The sequence below is a fragment of the Drosophila suzukii genome, chromosome 2R (assembly GCF_043229965.1).
Source record: "Drosophila suzukii chromosome 2R, CBGP_Dsuzu_IsoJpt1.0, whole genome shotgun sequence".
Taxonomy (NCBI): Eukaryota; Metazoa; Arthropoda; class Insecta; order Diptera; family Drosophilidae; genus Drosophila; species Drosophila suzukii.
This window is the reverse complement of record NC_092081.1, coordinates 13,501,548-13,521,296: the sequence shown is the minus strand read 5'-3', so window position 1 is coordinate 13,521,296 and position 19,749 is coordinate 13,501,548. Positions and strand designations below refer to the sequence as shown.

The window sequence follows — 19,749 nt, the reverse complement described above, 5'->3', positions numbered from 1 at the left end:
GAAAATACCCGAACTCTTATTTATTTCTAGGTCTGACACATATCAGCTAAGCATATTGATTTCTAAATATTCCTAATGTTAAAAAAAAAAACGTCGTTGGCCTCGACTATTAGATACCCGTTATTCAGCTAAAGAAAGTGCGAGAGTGCAGTTTCAATTAAAATATTGACTTTTATTTGACTATAACTTTATAATTAATGGTCCGATTTCAATACCTTTTTAGCATGTAGATAGATATTACTCATAAAGACAATCCCTCATTTAAGTTTTAACAAAAAACTTTAAAAATGTGGTCGCTGGACGGTTTTTAGTGTTATGGTCGATTGTGGGCCTTAGAGTGGGCGTAGCACCCAAGCCCAAGAATCTTCATGCCAAATTCCAACATTCTAGATTTTATAGTTTCCGAGATATCAGCTTTCATACGGACAGACGGACATGGATAGATCGACTTGGCAAGTGATCCTGATCAAAAATATAGATATATATATGTACTAATGGGGTCAAAAATGCATATAAATGTAATGTTTACTTTCCAATCAGGCAACAAGCTATCACCAAAGATTATTTATTTCATTATCAGACGCGTGTTTCGAGTTAAACTACAAACTTTATGAACCAATAAATTATGTCGCGATGATTGAATTTGCCTACAATTAAGTACTCCAATGCCACGGGTATAAGTGGGAATTAATTGTTTTCACATGGTACCCGCTTACTTGGTAACAACATAAGTCTGGTTCTGCTGGGCCTGAGACGAAAAAGATATCTTATCTGCCAAAAAATAAAGAAATCGAAATCGTTTGAGTTATCAGATTTCAGCAATCAACCTTAATGGTTATTACATACTATAAAATATGTTGCTCTCTTAAGAGCAGTTTAAGTAATTATGAAGGTAGGTCGGTTTACAAAAACCACCCCTTAAAATAAGTATTATATTAAAAGGGAAATCAAAAATTAAATATTCTGTTAATAGGGTTTTTGCAAATGTTCAATTTTATAATTTTTGTTTCCTTTGTATTACAAACCATTTGAGAGATATTTTAAAAAGAAAACTTAAAAGACTTTCAACGTGTAGGTTCTTTTCAAGCAACCCTCGCTGTGTTTATAGTTCTTGAGTAGTAGTTAAATAGGGCCAATAGGGATGGGCGGATTATTTCTGGTATATAAAAGCGCTGGAAATACGAATCGAGTCTGTCTAGTTTTGCATCCCATTTGGCAAGTAAGGCTGTGTCGGCAGAACAAATATGGGTGACAAGGACAAACTTGTAAGTATAGTTGTTAAAAGTAGTTGCTAAAGTAAACTAAAAATGTTCTTTTATCAGATTTTAGACGAGCCTGTCGAGGATGGAGTCAAGTCGTACTCTAGAAAGCATAGTAAAAAAGCAAAAGGATACCTTCAACTTCCCTGGTACTTTTCCGGTGGCATTGTCCTGTTCTGGGGACTGCTATTCGTTGCGGTAGTGAAGCCCCTTTTCTACCGCCTCCCCGAACCCCTCACAGTAGAGGATGCCTCAAAAGGTGTCTTCATAGCCGAACGTGCCCAGGCCAATCTTTATGATTTCGAAGCCATTGGCACAAAGGTGGTCGGCAGCGATGGAAACGAGCATAAGACTGTGCAGTTTCTGCTTAAAGAATTGAATCTGATCAAGGAGAACGTTCGGGAGGACCTCTTCGACATGGAAATCGACCTGCAATATGCCTACGGTGCGTATGTGAAGTGGAATCTGGTCAACATGTACCAGGGCATCCAGAATGTCGTGGTTAAGCTTACTCCCAAGGGCAGTACCAGTGAAAACTATGTCCTGGTCAACAGCCACTTTGACTCCCAGCCCACGAGTCCTTCAACCGGTGATGATGGTCATATGGTGGTCTCCATCCTGGAGGTGTTGCGAGTGATCTCGTCATCGACGCAATCGTTCGAGCACCCCATTGTCTTCCTGATCAACGGATCCGAGGAGAATTCGCTGCAGGCATCCCACGGATTCATTGCCTACCACAAATGGGCAAAGAACTGCAAGTATGTTTAAGAAGCTATGATAATTAAGTTCACAATACTAATGAGAACTGTATCTTTCAAGGGCTGTCATTAACCTGGATGCAGCTGGAAGTGGAGGTCGCGAACTCATGTTCCAGTCGGGACCAAACACCCCCTGGCTGGCCAGTGTAAGAATCTTTGCATTTACGTTAAAAATTATTTATCAGATATATCATATCGATATCATATCTTCCAGATTTACAAACAGGGCGCCAAGCATTATTTTTCCACCACCATGGCTGAGGAAATCTTTCAGACAGGACTTGTGCCTTCCTACACAGATTTTGATATTTTCGTTGAATACGGAAACCTTGTTGGTAAGCTAAGTTAACCATTGAATGTTTTCAACAACTAAGATTGATTCTAATGGCAGGACTGGATATTGGGCAGTGCATCAATGGATTCGTGTATCACACAAAATACGATCGCATTGATGTGATTCCGCGGGCTGCTCTTCAGAACACAGGAGACAATCTTTTGGGATTGGTCCGAACCCTGTCCAATGCCACTGAGTTGCGTAATCCCAGCGTAGGTTATTCTATATAAGTGATCATGCTTTTTAATTTTACTTTGAATTTCCTCTTGTCTTAATCAGGCAAATCCAAGTGGAAACACCACCTTCTTTGATGTCCTGGGATTGTATCTCATTACCTATTCGGCCGATACTGGTGTAAAGCTCAACTATGCCGTGGCTGCAGCCGCCATTATCCTGGTCTATGTATCCTTGCTGCGCATAGCGGATACTTCGAATGTGAGCTCCGAACAGGTCCTGAGCTCCTTCGTCTTGGTTCTAGTGGTCCAGATTATCGCCTTTGTTCTGGGTCTGGCCCTGCCTCTTCTGGTGGCCTATGGCTTGGACAAATACGGCTACTCCCTCAGCTATTTCGCAACTCCATCGCTTTTGATCGGTCTATATGTGTGCCCCAGTCTCCTGGGACTTGCACTGCCCAGTTTCATCTATCTGAAGCTGAAGAGTTATGTAAGTTGATGAGATAGCCCATTAGTACTAGATCCGAACCGTTAACACCTGAACAGGATAAGGTTTCAGTTGCCCAGCAAGTTCAACTGACGCTCCATGGACACGCCGCCGTCCTATCGATTCTCTGCATTGGCATCAATTATTATGGATTGCGGACCACCTACGTTATTACATGGACTCTCGTTTTCTACGTCGTACCCTTGGCTTTCAATCTCCTTACCACCCTGCACGATCGCGGTTTTTCGTGGACGGCCATCTTAAAGATTGTCCAGGTCGCTCCGTTCATGTACAACAGCTATCTATTCTATTGCTTCATTGTGATACTCACGCCAATGATGGGTCGCTTTGGACTGTAAGTACTTAAACTTGAATAACACTCTAAGAACTATTTATATAATTTTGAAAAATTTAAGGGGTACCAATCCAGACTTGATCATCGGAGCTTTGACTGCCCTGGGAACCGTACTTTCCATGGGTTTTTTGGTAATTTTCCCTTCAGCTATCTTGTTTTTACCCAAGCTAAAGTATTCTTCCTAACCCCCAGATTTTACTAATTAACATGTCCCGCCGATCAGGATTCGTTCTTCTCACCTTGTTATCCGTGGCCATCGCAGCTATCACTATTGCCAGTTCCTCCGATATTGGATTCCCCTACCGCGCCAAGACTAACGTACAGCGTGTTCCCTACTTGGTAGGTTTAAGAACTAATGATTAAAAAAGGTATATCACTAATATCCTGACGATTTGCAGCAAGTGCGCCGGGTGTTTTACGAGTATGATGGAACCGTCAGCAAGGATGAGTCCGGATATCTGTTCAGTTTTCAGGATCGTCGCGGAGTTTCTCCGTTGAAGGACACAAATGTGGATCTTACGGGCCTGGTCAACATGACATCCGACTGCGCCAAGTACATGATGTGTGGTATGCCCCTATACGATCATCGTTGGGTGGAGGCCATGGACGACACCATGTGGCTGCCGCGAGAGAATCCCGTTTGGACGCCAGCTGAACCGATCCTGGAGCTGCGTAACAAGACCGTGCTGGCCGATGGCAAAACCATTCGATTCCAGTTCAATCTGAACTGCACGGATCACACCAGTATTTTCATTAACCCCAACGAGGATGTTACCGTCAGCAGCTGGTCGTTCCTTGAGGAATACCTAACCACCAACTCACCTCCGTATCACATCTACTATTCCTACGGAATCGACAATACACCACTCGATTTCTCCATCGATATAACGGTATGAGATACTAACATTATAGTTAAAGTCAGGATTTCATTTCAGTTTATTCCCTCAGAAACCCGATGCCGACTTCAACGTCCAACTTTTCGAAATGGGAATTTCAGCACATTACATGCACGTTGATGGCGATGATGAAGCCGTCCAGTTCGCCAAAACTTTCCCCGATTTCGCCGTTACCATTCAGTGGCCAGCTATTTATAAGAAATACCAATTCTAAACTATTATTGTATAAGAAATTTTCCTATATAAATACAAAAACGTAAAAATTTTAAGAACAATTTTTTTTATTAATAAAAGTAGTGAGTTCAAAAACCTTTTGAAAAAATTTATTTCAACCTAACTTTTATTTTACATCTTGATCTTTTTGAGTGTATCCTAAATACTGGATGAATAAAGATCGATACGTGTTTTTATTCCATTTACTTTTTACAAATATGTACCTTTAAATAGTGTCTTACTTCTTTGTGACAACACTCGTAAATATATTATTTTCTGCAAGCCTTTAGCACGGGGAATTTCCAATGAGAAAAAGCTTTTCAATGTTCGTAAATTGCCCGATAGTCTATCTTCATCCCCATCTGTAGGGTAACTATAAAAATAAATTATTGTACCACTTAAAAGTTGTAAAAAAAGTCGGTTGGAAATTTTCGGAATTGATTAAACAAAATTATACATATACATAGAAGGTACAATAAATATTTAAACATTTTGTGTGAGGTAGGCAAGAGCATTTTCTATAATTTTCTTATAACATTTTTTTAATATTTTTTGCTAATACCAGACCGATTTTCCGAAAATTGAAAAAAACATTTGTTCTTCTACTGTATTTTGAATTGAAGAAATAAAGACAAATGAACAAAAAAAATTTAAATTGAAAAGCAATAAATTTATACGAAGTTTAAGCTTTTGCATTCAGTTTTATCGATTTCTGATTTTTAAAATTACCTATTTATTAAAGTAAACTTCCGAGAAGAATTTCTGTTCATAACTTTTCGAGTTAAGGTGTCTACTGGTTTTAAAAAGTTACCAATCAATTTTAAGTGTTAGGAGTATATTTTTGGCACATTAAACTAATAATATTGGAACATAAAATAATCATTTTGATTGACAAAAATCGATATTAATATATCTATGAGCTCATCTTATTTTAGTTGGGCTATCTGGCGCTCCAATTCAAATTGTATGTGTTCAACTAGTTGATAATAATCATGATGTTGCGGTGGGTCTGTAACCATAAAGATCTGCTATCAACAAAAAAAAGAGTGTGAAAATGCTTGAGACATATTGATTTACTGCAAGTTTGATTATTTTTTGATTCCCTCGAGGGTAGTTCAGTTAGTTTGAAATTCTTTTTTTTCAAAATTTAAATAGAACAAGACTATATTTAATTTTTGATATGGACCAAATATTTAAACGAACCCTTAATGTGTAGATCAAAAATAGGTTTTACCATGTTGTACTGCTATACTTTAAATATGTTAGCGAACAACCGATATAGACCGATTTTTTTTAATAGTAATATATAGTAATATATAAGTGTAATAATATATAGTAATAGTAATGATTAATCTCAACCCACCCTCGCATTTATTACAATAATCCATAATCTTGACAACAAAACACGTGAACGATAACTAAAATGCTAATAGTAATCAAAGGTTATTCTTACCGATTTTTGAATATAAAAGACTCCCCTTTCCAATCAGTCTCATTCTGTTAAATACAACGTTCTGGGCAAGAGCCAAAGACCAGAGCAGAATGGGCGACAAGGACCTTCTTGTAAGAAAATAATGTGAAACCTCAAGTGCTTGGTAAACTAACTATTACCTATTTTAGTTGTCGGAATCGCTTGATTCGATTGAATCGGCCAGTACAAAAAAGAATGTTGGAATCAAGAGTCAGATACCCAAAGTTCCATGGTATTTGGACGGTGGCTTCGTCATTTTCTGGGCTTCACTCTTCCTAACAGTCGTGGTGCCCCTCTTCTACCGCCTTCCTGAGGCCAATACCCTCGAGGATGTGGGCAAGGGAGTCTTTATTGCTGAACGCGCCCAGGAAAATCTCTACGATTTTGCAAAGATTGGCACCAAGGTGGTCGGGAGCGATGGGAACGAGAATAAAACCGTCCAGTTTATTCTAAAAGAACTAGCTCTAATTAAGGAGAATGTTCTAGAAGACTATTTCGAAATGGAGATCGACCACCAACTTGCTTACGGATCGTATGTGAGGGGCGGGGCACAATACCAGTATCAGGCTGTCCAGAATATAGTGGTTAAAATAACGCCCAAGGGCAGTACGAGCCAAAATTACCTGCTGGTGAATTCCCACTTTGACTCAAAGCCCACAAGTCCATCAGTCGGCGATGCGGGTCACATGATTGTGACCATGATGGAGGTGATCAGAATTATCACTACCTCGACGGAGAAGCTAACCCACTCAATTATCTTCCTCTTCAACGGTTCCGAGGAGAACTCCCTGCAGGCATCTGACGGTTTCCTCACTTCACACAAATGGGCACCAAACTGCAAGTGAGTCAAAATTTATATTTCATCAGTCCTTAAAAAGTTTTACTTTCAATTTTTGTTTTTAAAGGGTTGTAATTAATTTGGATGCAGCTGGTAGTGGTTGTAGGGAGCTGTTATTCCAGACCGGACCCAACAATACGTGGCTAGTCAAGGTGAAGATTACTTTAACGATTTTATAATGGGAAATTTCCACTTATCGATCTATGTATTCCAGTACTACAAAGAGAGTGCGAAACATCCATTTGCTACAACCATGGCTGAGGAAATTTTCCAAACTGGTATTGTGCCCTCGGATACTGACTTTGCTATATTCACCGACTATGGTGACATCGTGGGTAAGAAACAATACCTAAACATACTTATTTGGATTAGTTCAGATGAATATATTATATTTCATATCACAGGTTATGATATTGGTCTGGTTTGCAACGGTTTCGTCTATCACACAAAGTACGATCAATATGATATCATACCACGGGCTTCTATTCAAAACACGGGAGACAACCTTTTGGCTCTGGCTAAAGCCCTTGCCAATGCCCCAGAATTGGCTGATACCACTGTACGTTTATTAAACCTATCCTATTGAATGACAAAACACCTTGTAGTGTTTCTCCATTTTAGGAGACCGGAAAAGCCGTGTTCTTCGATTTCCTAGGATTGTTCTTAGTTAGCTACTCGGCGGAGAATGGAAAAACCCTCAACTATGCCGTTGCTGGAGTCGCCATTATCCTGGTTTATGTATCTCTATTGCGCATAGCGGATGTCTCCAACGTAACCCCCGCACAGGTCCAGGGTTGGTTCGTCCTTATACTTGTCCTTCAAGTGATAGCCTTTGTGCTGGGACTAGCTCTTCCCATAGTGGTCGCATATGTGTTCGATAAGTACGGACTTTCACTCACCTACTTCAGCACTCCGGCTCTTTCTATAGGCCTGTACGTTTGCCCAAGTCTTGTGGGACTGGCTCTTCCTAGTTACATTTACCTCAGGCTGCAGAAGAATGTGAGATTAACATATTTAACCAACAACTAGTTAACTTAACGAACATGTTTATCCATAGGAGAAAATTACCTATGCCCATCAACTGCAAATGGCTCTCCATGGACATGCTATTGTTCTGTCGATCCTTGGGATTGCTATCAATTATTACGGCCTGCGTAGTACCTATATAATTACATGGACCCTGGTCTTCTATGTCATCCCCATGGCTCTCAATTTGCTGAGCACTCTCCAGGATCGCGGATACTCATGGACTGGAATCTTAAAACTGACCCAGGTCGTCCCGTTCCTTTACAATAGCTATCTTTTCTACACATTCATCGTAATTCTCACACCCATGATGGGTCGTTTCGGACAGTAAGTGTGGATGGGATGTTTAAAAAAAATGGTATATAAATTTGTTTTATTTTTTAGGACCACTAATCCTGACTTGATCATTTCTGCCTTGGCCGCCTTGGGAACTATTCTTTCAATGGGCTTTTTGGTAAGTTTTTTGTATTGCTTTAGACTGTATATTTTTATTAACCTCTTACCCATATATCTTTAGATTTTGCTTATAAATGTCTCACGTCGATCGGGTTATATTCTGTTTGCTTTGTTGGCCGCAAGTGCTGCCACTATTTACATTGCCAGCTCCACGGATATTGGTTTTCCTTATCGTCCAAAGACTAATGTCGAGAGGGTATACTATTTGGTAAGTGAAATAAGTAAAGTGCTATTTAAAACCTTTTAATGACTTCCATTTTCCCTCGTAGCATGTGCGCCGAACCTTTTACGAATACGATGGAACCATTAGCAAGGATGAGTCCGGATATCTGTTCAACTTCCAGGATCGTCGTGGTAGTGCTCCCCTACTGGAAGCCAAAGTGGATCTAACTGGCATGGTGAGCATGGCATCCGACTGTACCAAGTACATGATGTGCGGAGTGCCATATCCCGATTCTCGATATGTGAAGAACCGTCTGAACGGAACTTGGTTGCCTCGAGAAATACCCATTGAACCTGCGACCGATGAACCCTTGGTGCTTCTTAACAAAACTGTTTTGGAAGATGGCAAGACCGTTCGGTTCGAATTCGAGATACGGTTCACAGACCATTCGACTCTATACATCGAGCCTTATGTGGATGCGACCATTACCAAGTGGTCGTTACTTGAAAGCTACTTGTCCACTACCCCACCCTATTATATGTTCTTCACTTACGGAGTAGATGGTTCTCCTCTTACCGTAACTATTGAGATTCAGGTAGGACGTTGAAGCACCTTGTTTCCAGAAATTCACATTAAATGGTATTGGCTTTGATTTTTTAGAAATCCAACGGAGACTTTAACGTACCAGTCTGTGAAATCGGAGTTGGCAGGCAGTTTATGCATTCTTCAGGCGATATAACTGCTCAGGAATTTGCGAAGACATTCCCTGACTCTGCTGTCCTGATTGAATGGCCAGCGGACTACCACCGATACATATTTTAGTTCGAATATATGTTGATTAATAAGTATGAATTTGAATTTCGTAAATAATAAAAAAATCCATTAGTAAATATTCTTTGAATTGAAAACCTATTTTGACCAACTACTTTATCAGTTTTGACGGGCATGAGTTGTATAACTATTATATAGCATCAAGGTCTGAAGCCATAAAAGTCACTTATCACAAGTGAAATCAAATAGCTGGATCAGTGGTAGTTTAATTTATGAAGTCACAAAAATTTCCGTCTTAGAGCCTAATTATTACTTCAATACTTCAATCAATAATACTTTTAATCAATAAAAATATGACCTGTAATAAAAAATATTTTTTTTTTCGATGAATCTCAGTAGGACTACCTCAACTTTTATTGCTTTAAAATGGTTATAAAGAATAATCTAAATTGCCAGTGTTTACGATAAGCAAACGTGCAATTGATTTGCAATGGGTTATTATTATTATGAGCCGTCTGTATTCTGGATATAAAGGCCCAAGTAAGTGACTTAATTTCAGTCTAGTTTTGGCGGAGGGATCGATACAAAGCAAGAAAATGGTAGACAAGGATTTACTTGTAGGTAAATTTCGGATAGAATTACATTTTTTTTAACGTTTTTTAATTTGTTTTAGTTATCCGACGATTTTATTGAGACAGCCCCATTACAGAGATCTTTGGGAAAAAAGACAAGCCTCCCTAAAAGTTCCTGGTATTTTACAGGTGGATCTTTTTTGTTATGGGGTTTCCTTTTTCTAGGCGTTGTGGTACCTCTTTTCTATCGCCTTCCTCGTGCCAATACCTTGGATGATGTGTCCAAGGGAGTTTTCATCGCCGAACGTGCCCAGTCCAATCTTTATGACTTCGATAAAATCGGCACAAAGCTCGTCGGCAGCGATGCGAATGAGAACAAAACCGTTCAGTTCCTGTTGAGCGAACTGGCCTTGATTCAGGCAAACGTTTTTAAAGACTATTTTGACATGGAGATTGACCGACAAATAGTTTCCGGTTCGTATGTTAAGGCCGGTGCCCTCTTCCAATATCAGGCAGTGCAGAATATCGTGATCAAAGTGACGCCCAAGAACTGCACAAGTGAGGATTACCTCCTGGTCAACACCCACTTTGATTCCAAGCCTGCTACTCCATCTGCCGGTGATGCGGGTCACATGGTAGTATCCGTCCTGGAGGTACTGCGAGTGATCACAGCGTCCAGGGAGAAGTTTAAGCACACAATCATCTTTCTCCTCAATGGAGCCGAGGAGAATTCGCTGCAGGCATCGCACGGTTTCATTACCCAACACAAATGGGCTCCAAACTGCAAGTTAGTTGTGCAAGATTGTTTAATTTATCAGCTAACTTCTTATACTAACTTTTTATTTTAAAGAGTCTTAATAAATCTGGATGCAGCCGGCAGCGGAAGTCGGGAAATCCTTTTCCAGACCGGACCTAATAACCCCTGGCTTCTCGATGTAAGGCTGTTTATATTTATATTTTAAAAACATTATTAAAAATGAAGAACTTTCTTATTTTAGTATTACAAGAACCATGCTAAACATCCATTTGCCACCACTATGGCTGAAGAAATCTTTCAAACTGGGATTATACCATCGGACACAGATTATCGTATCTTTGTCGCTTATGGAAATCTCGTCGGTAAGTTATTTAGCTACAAACCTCTATTTTAACTGGAATTATATTATTACTCTTGACTATCCTGCAGGACTCGATCTTGGTCAGTGCGTTAATGGTTATGTGTATCACACAAAGTATGATAGCTATGATATAATTCCCCGAGCTGCCATTCAAAACACAGGAGACAACCTTTTAAGCCTAGTTAAAGCACTGGCCAATGCCCCAGAACTGCATGACACCACCGTAAGTTATAATAGACTATCACTCTTCATCTAATTACAAAAATGTATATTCCAAAGGTGGAAGGAAAAACAGTTTTCTTTGATGTCTTGGGATTGTTCCTTGTCAGATATTCAGAGAGCAATGGTATAATTCTAAACTATGCCGTGGCCGGAGTAGTTATCATCCTAGTCTACATATCACTGTTACGCATGGCGGTAAAATCCAATGTGACCTTTAAGAAGATTCTAATTTGGTTCATCCCGATTATCATAGTTCAAGTCGTTGCCTTTGTATTGGGTCTAGCTCTGCCTATATTGGTTGCATATATGTTTGATCAGCATGGTCTGACAATGACCTATTTCAGCACTCCGGCACTTTCTCTAGGCCTCTATGTGTGCCCCAGTCTGGTGGGTCTGGCTCTGCCTAGTTTTGTGTATCTGAAAATGCAGAATTATGTAAGTACATTATTTAAAATTTAACTGCTAATTTTCCAGATTTAAAAATTACTATCTTCTCAGAAGAATCTTACGTATGCGCAGCAACTACAAATGGCTCTTCATGGACATGCCATTATCCTGTCAGTTCTCTGTGTTGCTCTAAATTTCTACGGATTGCGTACTACCTATATTATTACGTGGACTCTAGTATTTTACGTTATTCCCTTGTTTCTTAATCTATTGACCTCCCTACATGACCGCGGCTTCTCTTGGATCGGTGTTCTGAAAATTTTTCAGGTGGTTCCATTCCTGTACAACAGCTACCTTTTCTACACATTTATAGTCATTCTTACTCCGATGATGGGTCGTTTTGGACAGTAAGTTTTAAATTATTTTTATTTTAACACTTTTTGACACATACTATCGTATAAAGAAATACAAATCCCGACCTGATAATTTCTGCATTGGTCGCCATGGGTACTATACTGTCCCTGGGCTTTGTGGTATGTTTAATTTTTTCTTTTAAACTTCGATGTTCTCTAACTTTATGAATCCATTTTAGATATTGCTCGTTAATAAGTCTCATCGATCCGGCTTTATTATTGTATCCTTAATGGCCATAAGCGCCGTTACTATTTATATAGCTAGCTCAACTCAAATTGGTTTTCCATATCGCCCTAGGACAAATGTGGAAAGGGTTTACTATTTGGTAAGTCAAAAATTAAAGAGTTCTAGGTAAGGACTTCCATTGAACATATTTTTCTATTTTTTAAAGCACGTGCGTCGGATCTTTTACGAATTCAGCGGATCGGTTAGTAAGGACGAGTCCGGATATCTGTTTAATTTCCAGGACCGACGTAGTTATGCTCCTTTAGTGGAAGCAAATGTGAATTTAACAGGAATAGTGAGCTTGGAATCTGATTGCGCGAAGTACATGCTGTGCGGTATGCCAATCCCCGATAGCCGTTATATGAATAATCGTTTGAACGGAATGTGGTTGCCTCGGAATACGCCCGTAGAGACGGTTCCAGAAAAGCCCCTTGAGCTCCTAAATAGAACAGTAATAAATAATGGCAATACCCTGCTGATCGAGGTCAAGATCTTTTTCACGGATCACTCAAGTTTGTTTATCCAGCCTGAAGAGGACGTAACCATAACCAAGTGGTCGTTAGAGGAGAGCTACTTGACAACCAGCCCACCATATTATATCTACTTCAGCTCCGGTGTGGATAGTTCACCAGTAATCCTAACTCTTGAAGTTCAGGTATGCAGCTGGTTTATTTATTACAAGTAGAACTGCTTAAAATATATTGTTTTTCAGAAACCCGGTAACGATTTCAATGAGGCAGTTGTTCAAATTGGAGTCGCCAGGCAATTTATGAATTCGACAGGCGATTCAATAGCCCAGGATTTTGCCAAAACATTCCCTGATTTTGCGGTGCTGATTGAGTGGCCTGCGGATTACCACCGCTATAAGTTTTAATAAAAAGTCTTTTTAAAAAATGAGTAAAATAAATTTGAAATGTAAAATCAAAAACAGGATTACAACAGCATACTGATAAAACAAAACTTGACAAGAAATAGTAACTGAAATTCACGCCATTATACTTCGTTTTGAGTGTATCCTGTTTGAAATAGGCAGTTTGAAGCTAAAACTTTAAAAGTGATAATCGGGGTTCCTCTTAATAGTTTTAGTTTTCACTCTTAATCAAATTCAGAGTATTTTTGAAGAAAAGTAAAACCTTCCAGTTTGAGTTTAAGTATCAGTTTAAATAAATAATAAGCTTATATTCCAATTTATAATTTTAAATCAACCGCCAAAATGCGGAAAACTAGTTCGTTACGATGAACTCACTGGTTCCTGAAACTATTTGCAAGAACAGCTGTTTGATTCTTCAATTGTTAGCTTGTTGATTCCCGTGGTTAACGCTTCTTAGGACTGATAATGTCCGATCCGTCCCTCAAACCCCCCGCCAGTAACGAGCTGATGAGGCCACCACAGTTGGTGGCTCTTGGTGGATCCGGCGGTGGCCTCCAATTGCCCGTAACCGCGCCACAGAAGCTGAACCCCAACTCCAATGGATCCTCATCATCCTCCGCTTCTGGCTCGGCCACCGGCAATCCCCGCAACAAGTGTGCTTTGAAGCCGGGCTACTCGCTCATGAGCTGGATACGGCTATGCAATTCTGGAGCGGATTTACCGGGGACCGGAGGACGTGTGGTGCCCGTCTCGCGCCAAGAATTGGCCCGGCACAACAAGGTCGACGACGCCTGGATGGCGATACGAGGTCGTGTGTTCAATGTTACCCGCTACATGGACTTTCATCCGGGCGGAGTGGACGAACTCATGCGGGGAGTTGGTAGCGATGCAACCAAACTTTTTGACGAAGTCCACGCCTGGGTGAACTATCCGCAATTGCTGGGCAAATGCTACGTGGGACCACTAAAGGAGAATGAGACGAAACCACCGAAAGATACTCCTCAGATTACCAGTGTGATTTTGAAGCCTCCTGAGATAGTGCCTCGTTTCGATTGGATCCAGCAGAGGAGCGAACTTACCCTAATCTTCTACACACGCAGCTTGGCAAATCCGGGATTGCTAGTCCGGCGAAAAGACTCCCTGCAACTGACTGTACGGGTTTTAGTCCAGCACAATTGGCACGCCTTTGACTTTCAGCTAACCAACAAGGTGGAATGGCCTCCAAAGGCAGCGAAAATCGGTGCGGAGACGGGGAAGATTGAGTTGGTCTTGGCCAAGGAAGAGGCGGAACCCTGGCCAACATATGGCACACATGTAACCAGCAAATTGGACTTCACTAGCGCACAAGAAGAAACCTACGAGTACGAAGTTACTAACAGCAAGGATTTCAATCACGATTCCTTTGACTTAAGCCTGCAAAGTGTACAGCGGGAGGTACTTATGCTACTGCCAGTGGGATACCATGTGGATATAGAAGTGCCGTTGGAAGGTGGAGTAATTCAGCGCAGCTACACACCTGTGGATCAGTCCTACTTATATTTAGATAAGATCTGCTCTTCTAGTTTAGAGTGTTTAAGTTTTCTGATCAAAAGGTATGCTAATGGACCAGTCTCCAGTCACCTGCATCAGCTCCAAGCTGGTTCCCGCATCCATTTGAGTCCGCCACGTGGAACTTTCCAGCTCTCTGAGCTCACTGCACATAGAAACATTCTACTGCTGGCAGCAGGAAGTGGTTTAACGCCAATTTTAAGTCTAATTCAACCAATCCTGAAGAGAAATACCAATCGAATGTAAGTTTACGATAAGCTATTTAAGCAAACACTATTTAAACATCTTGCACATCCACAGAGAAAGCTTACAGCTAATATACTTTAACAAAACCCAAGAGGACATCTGGTTAAAGGAGAAACTGGAGGAAATGCACTCCCAGGACGAGAGATTCAGCTGCACAAACTATCTTTCCCAATCGGAAGATAGTCCTCAAAGGATATCTCTGGAGCTTTTAACCCCAATGTTTCAGAAAAAGCAGCCGGAACGATGTACTTATGTGGCCATATGTGGACCAAGTGGTTTCAACACCGCTGCCGTAGATATTTTAAAACAGCTGGATGTTGAGCCAAACCAAATTCACGTCTTTCGCGGCTAAATGAAAAATGTATTTCATTGCGCACTTAATCTTCATCACTTTTATTTACTGTATAGCAAATGGTTTCGACTTTTGTTTTTACATGTTTTTATTGTTTTTACATGTTTTTCGTTTTAATAATTTAATAAGTTTAACAAATACTAGAAAATTGTAGTTGGATTTGTTTTTTCATTTGCTTGTTATCAGGCTGCGTCGTCAAAATCGCCTCAAACCTAACTCGTTGTCTACTCGTACACACTATTCGCTTATGAAGAATTGTAAATAACCGACAACCAAACAGTAACCAAATGGAGGGCAGCGTACAAAAATAAATAGAAACAGCAAAGTTTGATATATAAAGAATATATAGGATGTACAGAAAAGCTGGTTTTACATTTCATCGCAAAACGCCAGGAACCGCTGCCCAGTTCCTAGTTACCAGTTGGTAGCACTTTGCAGCACATTGGCGACTTGACAAATTGTTTTACTGGCGCCCACAAAGACGTTTAAGTAGACATCCGTAAATGTGATTGTGTGATGGTATGGGGTATGTATGCGGGTGTCCTGCAACTCCAAGTCAAGACTTAATAGGAGCGGATCGCTGGCGGCACAGTGGTGACCTCGCTGTCCAGCGTGGTATCGATCACGTTTCTGTAGTCCAGCGTAATGTCTCCGTTGTCATTGCACACCCACGAGAGCGTGTGCTTGCGCCAGTGCTGATCCATGGGCTTCTTCTGCTGACCGTCAAGGGGCTTGCTGAAATCCTGCAAGAAATGAAGACCATTAACAAGCTGTTTGGCAGGTTGATTGTATCGGAAACTTACATATTCATCCTCGCGGACCTTGAAGTCTTCACGGGCATGGGCACCTCGCGATTCCTTGCGCGCCTCAGCACTCACAATGGTCATCTGGGCATTGGCAAGCAGGTTCTGCAGCTCCAGCGTCTCTACCAGATCGGAGTTCCAGATGAGCGACCTTTAATAAGAATAAAATGTTAGCAAGAACCAAAAAAATAAGAATATTTATAACACACCTATCGACAACCTTGATGTCCTTGAATTGCTTGTAGATCTCCTTCATCTTGTTCACACCATCCTGAAGGATGGGTCCATCACGGAACACAGCAGCATGGTGCTGCATGGTCCTCTGCATCTTCAGGCGCAGATCGGCGGTGGTGATCGAGCCGTTGGCGTGGCGCAACTTGTCCAGATTAGCGACCGAAGCCTCGCCGGCGTTATCCTTGAGGGTGGGAGCTGGAGCACCGGGCTTGTTGAACTCGGCGATGGTCTTGGCGCAGGCACGTCCGAAGACAACCAGATCCAGCAAAGAGTTGGCGCCGAGACGGTTGGCACCGTGCACCGAGCTGGAAGCAGCCTCACCGGCGGCATAGAGTCCGGGCACAATCACGTCCTTGCCGTCCTTGTCGACGGTGATCACCTGGCCGCGGTAGTTGGTGGGCACACCACCCATGTTGTAGTGCACTGTGGGCAAGACGGGAATGGGCTCGCGCGTCACATCCACGCCGGCGAAGATCATGGCGGTTTCGGAGATGCCGGGCAAGCGCTCAGCCAGCTGCTTGGGCGGCAGATGGTGCAGCTGCAGGTACACGTGATCCTTGTCGGGTCCAGCGCCACGGCCCTCCATGATCTCGATGGTCATCGACCGCGAGACGACGTCGCGGGAGGCCAGATCCTTGGCCACCGGGGCATAACGCTCCATGAAGCGCTCGCCATTGCCGTTGATCAGGTATCCACCCTCTCCGCGGCAGCCCTCTGTGATGAGGCAGCCAGCGCCGTAGATTCCGGTGGGGTGGAACTGCACGAACTCCAGATCCTGAGAGGGCAGACCCTGACGGGCAACCATGGCGGTACCGTCTCCGGTACACGTGTGCGCCGAGGTGCAGGAGAAGAAGGCGCGTCCGTAGCCGCCGGTAGCAATGACCGTGTTCTTAGCGCGGAAGCGGTGCAGTGTGCCATCCTCCAAGTTGAGGGCCAGCACCCCGCGGCACTCGCCATCCTCGAAGATCAGATCCAGGGCAAAGTACTCCACAAAGTAGTTGCAGTCGTAGCTCAGAGATTGGCCGTAGAGTGTGTGCAGCAGGGAGTGTCCAGTACGATCCGCCACAGCACAGCAGCGATGGGCCTGTCCACCCTTGCCGAACTTCAGACTCTGTCCACCGAAGGCGCGCTGGTAGATCTTTCCGTCCTGGGTACGCGAGAAGGGCATACCGTAGTTCTCCAGCTCAATAACCGCCTTGGGGGCCTCGCGGGTCATGTAGTGGATGGCATCCTGGTCGCCCAGCCAATCGGAGCCCTTGACCGTGTCGTACATGTGCCACTTCCAGTCGTCCTCCTCCATGTTGCCCAGCGCCGCATTGATTCCGCCCTGGGCGGCGATCGTGTGCGAGCGGGTGGGGAACAACTTGGTGATCACCGCCGTGCGGAATCCCTCGGCCACCAGGCCGAAGGCCGCCCGCAAGCCGGCTCCTCCTGCTCCCACAACGATAGCATCGTAGGCATGGTCCACCACTGGATACTGCTTCGAAATCTTGTCCGGATTCGCCGCCGAGGCCTGCTGGCGGCCGTGTGTGATGTGGTAGCTGCGCTGCACTCCGATCGCGGTGGCACGTTGCTGTAAAATATAAGTAGGGATTAATGACGAATCATAAAGTAGATCTTGTTTTTCATTTAAAAAATAATAAAATAAAAAACCTAATAAGTTAAACTATTCAAATGTTATTTTATATAATAAATGTCAAGAGCGGTCTCATGACTTGTTGATCTTTAAGTTGTTTTTCCTTACTAATACAAAAGAATATATATTTTATCATACAATTATGTACATATTGAACTGTTGATTAATTTCGCACCCTTCGATGCAGTTTGCAATATGAACAAAAATGCCTTACTTAAAACCTCGGCTTGTCTATAAAGTCATTAATCCATTGTTTGTGTTAGTCATTCAACCATAATTCACAATCATTTGTGAAAAAATTACGTAAACTTGAAAGATTACTGTCTTAGTTGCCGTTCCTCTAAATGAGTTGTAATTTAAAAACATTTTTATTGAAATATGAACATAATATAAGTAAAATTCTAAAGGATTTCCAAAGCCTCATAAGCCTGGAAGGTCGTCTATAATGATCTAAAATGTTTATGAAATAGTAAGACCCCCATAGTAATTATGTATCCGCAATATCTAAGGACTGTTATCTTATCAGAAGATACCAAAAAATAAAGACCGGAAAGAGCACATGAAGTAGTTGCAGCTAGTACTTCCCCAATTAGTTATAGCAATATTAAAAAACAAGATTAACAGATTGAGATAGAGGGGAGTACTAATCCCCCTCCACAGAGATGTTCTGATGACGTAGCATACCACTCGTGGGGAGATAATACAGGCAGAAAGAGAGACTTGCACTGATAACAGCTTATGTAAATGACAAATTAAATAATTGTACTGCCCATTTTTCGGGGGGTGTATAATCTGAGGAAGGGGTCGGGGGATCAGCACCGTGATCAGCTCAATTGTATAATCAGCTGTTAGTTTTGTTAGCTGACCGACGTGCCTCCCAATCTACCTCTCTCTCTCTCTCTTTTTGTCTTACTAAATTAGCCTCTCTTTTATGCCAATTCTCCCGATTGAGCGGTACTTATAAAGCTTTTTGAGGCGTGTCGCTGATCCAAAACTAAATGTTTTCAAGTGGATTTGTTGCACGCATAGCGAAATGCACGATATGAGTAGTTTGGAAGGGAAATGTTAAAGGGGGCGGGGCGCAGGCATAACATAACCTCGCTGCTGCACACCTTACTTTTCAGTTTAAAATCACTATAATTGCAAAACACAATTTTATAGACTTATATACGCTATATGGCCAGCAGTTGAACGAGCAGAAGGGCCATTATTAGCACCTGGCCCCTGAAAATTGACGAAATTACATAACACAACTACGGGGCGGCGCATTTTTTGGCCAATTTCTTGGTCTTTCTCTGTTGTCACATCACGAGCCGTGGGGTTCTCTATAGACCCAGTTGTATAACCACTATTACATGGTATAGCCAAGGATGTGCTATCCCATTTTTTCAACCGGGCAATGTACGTACCATGGAGGCGACTGCATTTTTGGCCAAAATCGATGGCACACGCATGATTCCGGACATCGTTGGCTGGGCTGCGAGGTTCTGCTACTGCTGCTGCAAGAGATTGGACCGGAAAGAATGGTTTACGCGCTTATAACAAAAGGTGTAATGGTGTTCTTAAAAAAACAAATAACTACGTGTATCGATGTGTCTATGTGATCGAAAGGAAAAGTTTACAAACTTTCAAATGTTGTGTGTGAACTGCCGCTCGTCGGCAGTGCAGTTCGGTTCACTGAATCGCTCCAAGTGAAAAGAACCGGAACTAGATCAACCGAGTGCAAAATGAAAATCCAACAAATTTTAGAGTAACATTACTCGTCTATATACGTAAAATGCACTTCGTACATACATATTTTTGGAATGGAATTTTACCACACCGGCTACACCTATTTATTTGCATATTTTGTATACGAAATAAACACCGGTTCATCGAACCAAATTTCAATGAACTGTTTGTTCCCCTGATAAAGTGACCA

General features: G+C 42.0%; 5 protein-coding genes across 7 annotated transcripts; 4 read left to right on the top strand and 1 right to left on the bottom strand.

Moving 5' to 3' along the window:
- Window positions 1–1,166: 1,166 nt before the first annotated feature.
- On the top strand, window positions 1,167–4,495 carry LOC108008112 (endoplasmic reticulum metallopeptidase 1). Its single transcript, XM_017071902.3, has 11 exons — window positions 1,167–1,265; window positions 1,323–2,017; window positions 2,079–2,163; window positions 2,232–2,352; window positions 2,409–2,563; window positions 2,631–3,014; window positions 3,071–3,366; window positions 3,428–3,497; window positions 3,559–3,705; window positions 3,765–4,256; window positions 4,315–4,495. Exons 1-11 carry the CDS (start codon window positions 1,245–1,247, stop codon window positions 4,474–4,476), a joined length of 2,628 nt encoding a protein of 875 aa, XP_016927391.3. The 5' UTR covers window positions 1,167–1,244; the 3' UTR covers window positions 4,477–4,495.
- Window positions 4,496–5,985: 1,490 nt separating this feature from the next.
- LOC108008915 (endoplasmic reticulum metallopeptidase 1-like) lies at window positions 5,986–9,319 on the top strand. Its single transcript, XM_017072820.3, has 11 exons — window positions 5,986–6,038; window positions 6,096–6,787; window positions 6,852–6,936; window positions 6,999–7,119; window positions 7,189–7,343; window positions 7,406–7,783; window positions 7,842–8,137; window positions 8,195–8,264; window positions 8,328–8,474; window positions 8,536–9,024; window positions 9,090–9,319. The coding sequence occupies exons 1-11, from the start codon at window positions 6,018–6,020 to the stop codon at window positions 9,249–9,251; spliced, it is 2,616 nt and encodes an 871-aa protein (XP_016928309.3). The 5' UTR covers window positions 5,986–6,017; the 3' UTR covers window positions 9,252–9,319.
- A 477-nt stretch (window positions 9,320–9,796) lies between these two features.
- On the top strand, window positions 9,797–13,067 carry LOC108008111 (endoplasmic reticulum metallopeptidase 1-like). Its single transcript, XM_070994698.1, has 11 exons — window positions 9,797–9,821; window positions 9,998–10,559; window positions 10,623–10,707; window positions 10,771–10,891; window positions 10,959–11,113; window positions 11,170–11,547; window positions 11,611–11,906; window positions 11,963–12,032; window positions 12,092–12,238; window positions 12,305–12,793; window positions 12,851–13,067. Exons 1-11 carry the CDS (start codon window positions 9,797–9,799, stop codon window positions 13,010–13,012), a joined length of 2,490 nt encoding a protein of 829 aa, XP_070850799.1. The 3' UTR covers window positions 13,013–13,067.
- Window positions 13,068–13,424: 357 nt separating this feature from the next.
- LOC108009764 (cytochrome b5 reductase 4) lies at window positions 13,425–15,517 on the top strand. The gene is made up of 2 exons (XM_017074391.4): window positions 13,425–14,799; window positions 14,858–15,517. The coding sequence occupies exons 1-2, from the start codon at window positions 13,475–13,477 to the stop codon at window positions 15,153–15,155; spliced, it is 1,623 nt and encodes a 540-aa protein (XP_016929880.3). The 5' UTR covers window positions 13,425–13,474; the 3' UTR covers window positions 15,156–15,517.
- Window positions 15,168–19,517, bottom strand: SdhA (succinate dehydrogenase, subunit A (flavoprotein)). Of its 3 annotated transcripts, none has more exons than XM_017074388.4 (5): window positions 19,455–19,517; window positions 19,238–19,327; window positions 16,168–17,765; window positions 15,959–16,109; window positions 15,168–15,898 (listed from the first exon to the last, which is right to left on the bottom strand). In XM_017074388.4, exons 2-5 carry the CDS (start codon window positions 19,292–19,294, stop codon window positions 15,719–15,721), a joined length of 1,986 nt encoding a protein of 661 aa, XP_016929877.2. In that variant the 5' UTR covers window positions 19,295–19,327; window positions 19,455–19,517; the 3' UTR covers window positions 15,168–15,718. The 3 variants fall into 3 exon arrangements, with proteins under 3 accessions (XP_016929877.2, XP_016929875.2, XP_016929876.2); XM_017074386.4 differs by having other exon boundaries at window positions 19,411–19,466; XM_017074387.4 differs by having other exon boundaries at window positions 19,238–19,457.
- Between the last annotated feature and the right edge of the window lie 232 nt (window positions 19,518–19,749).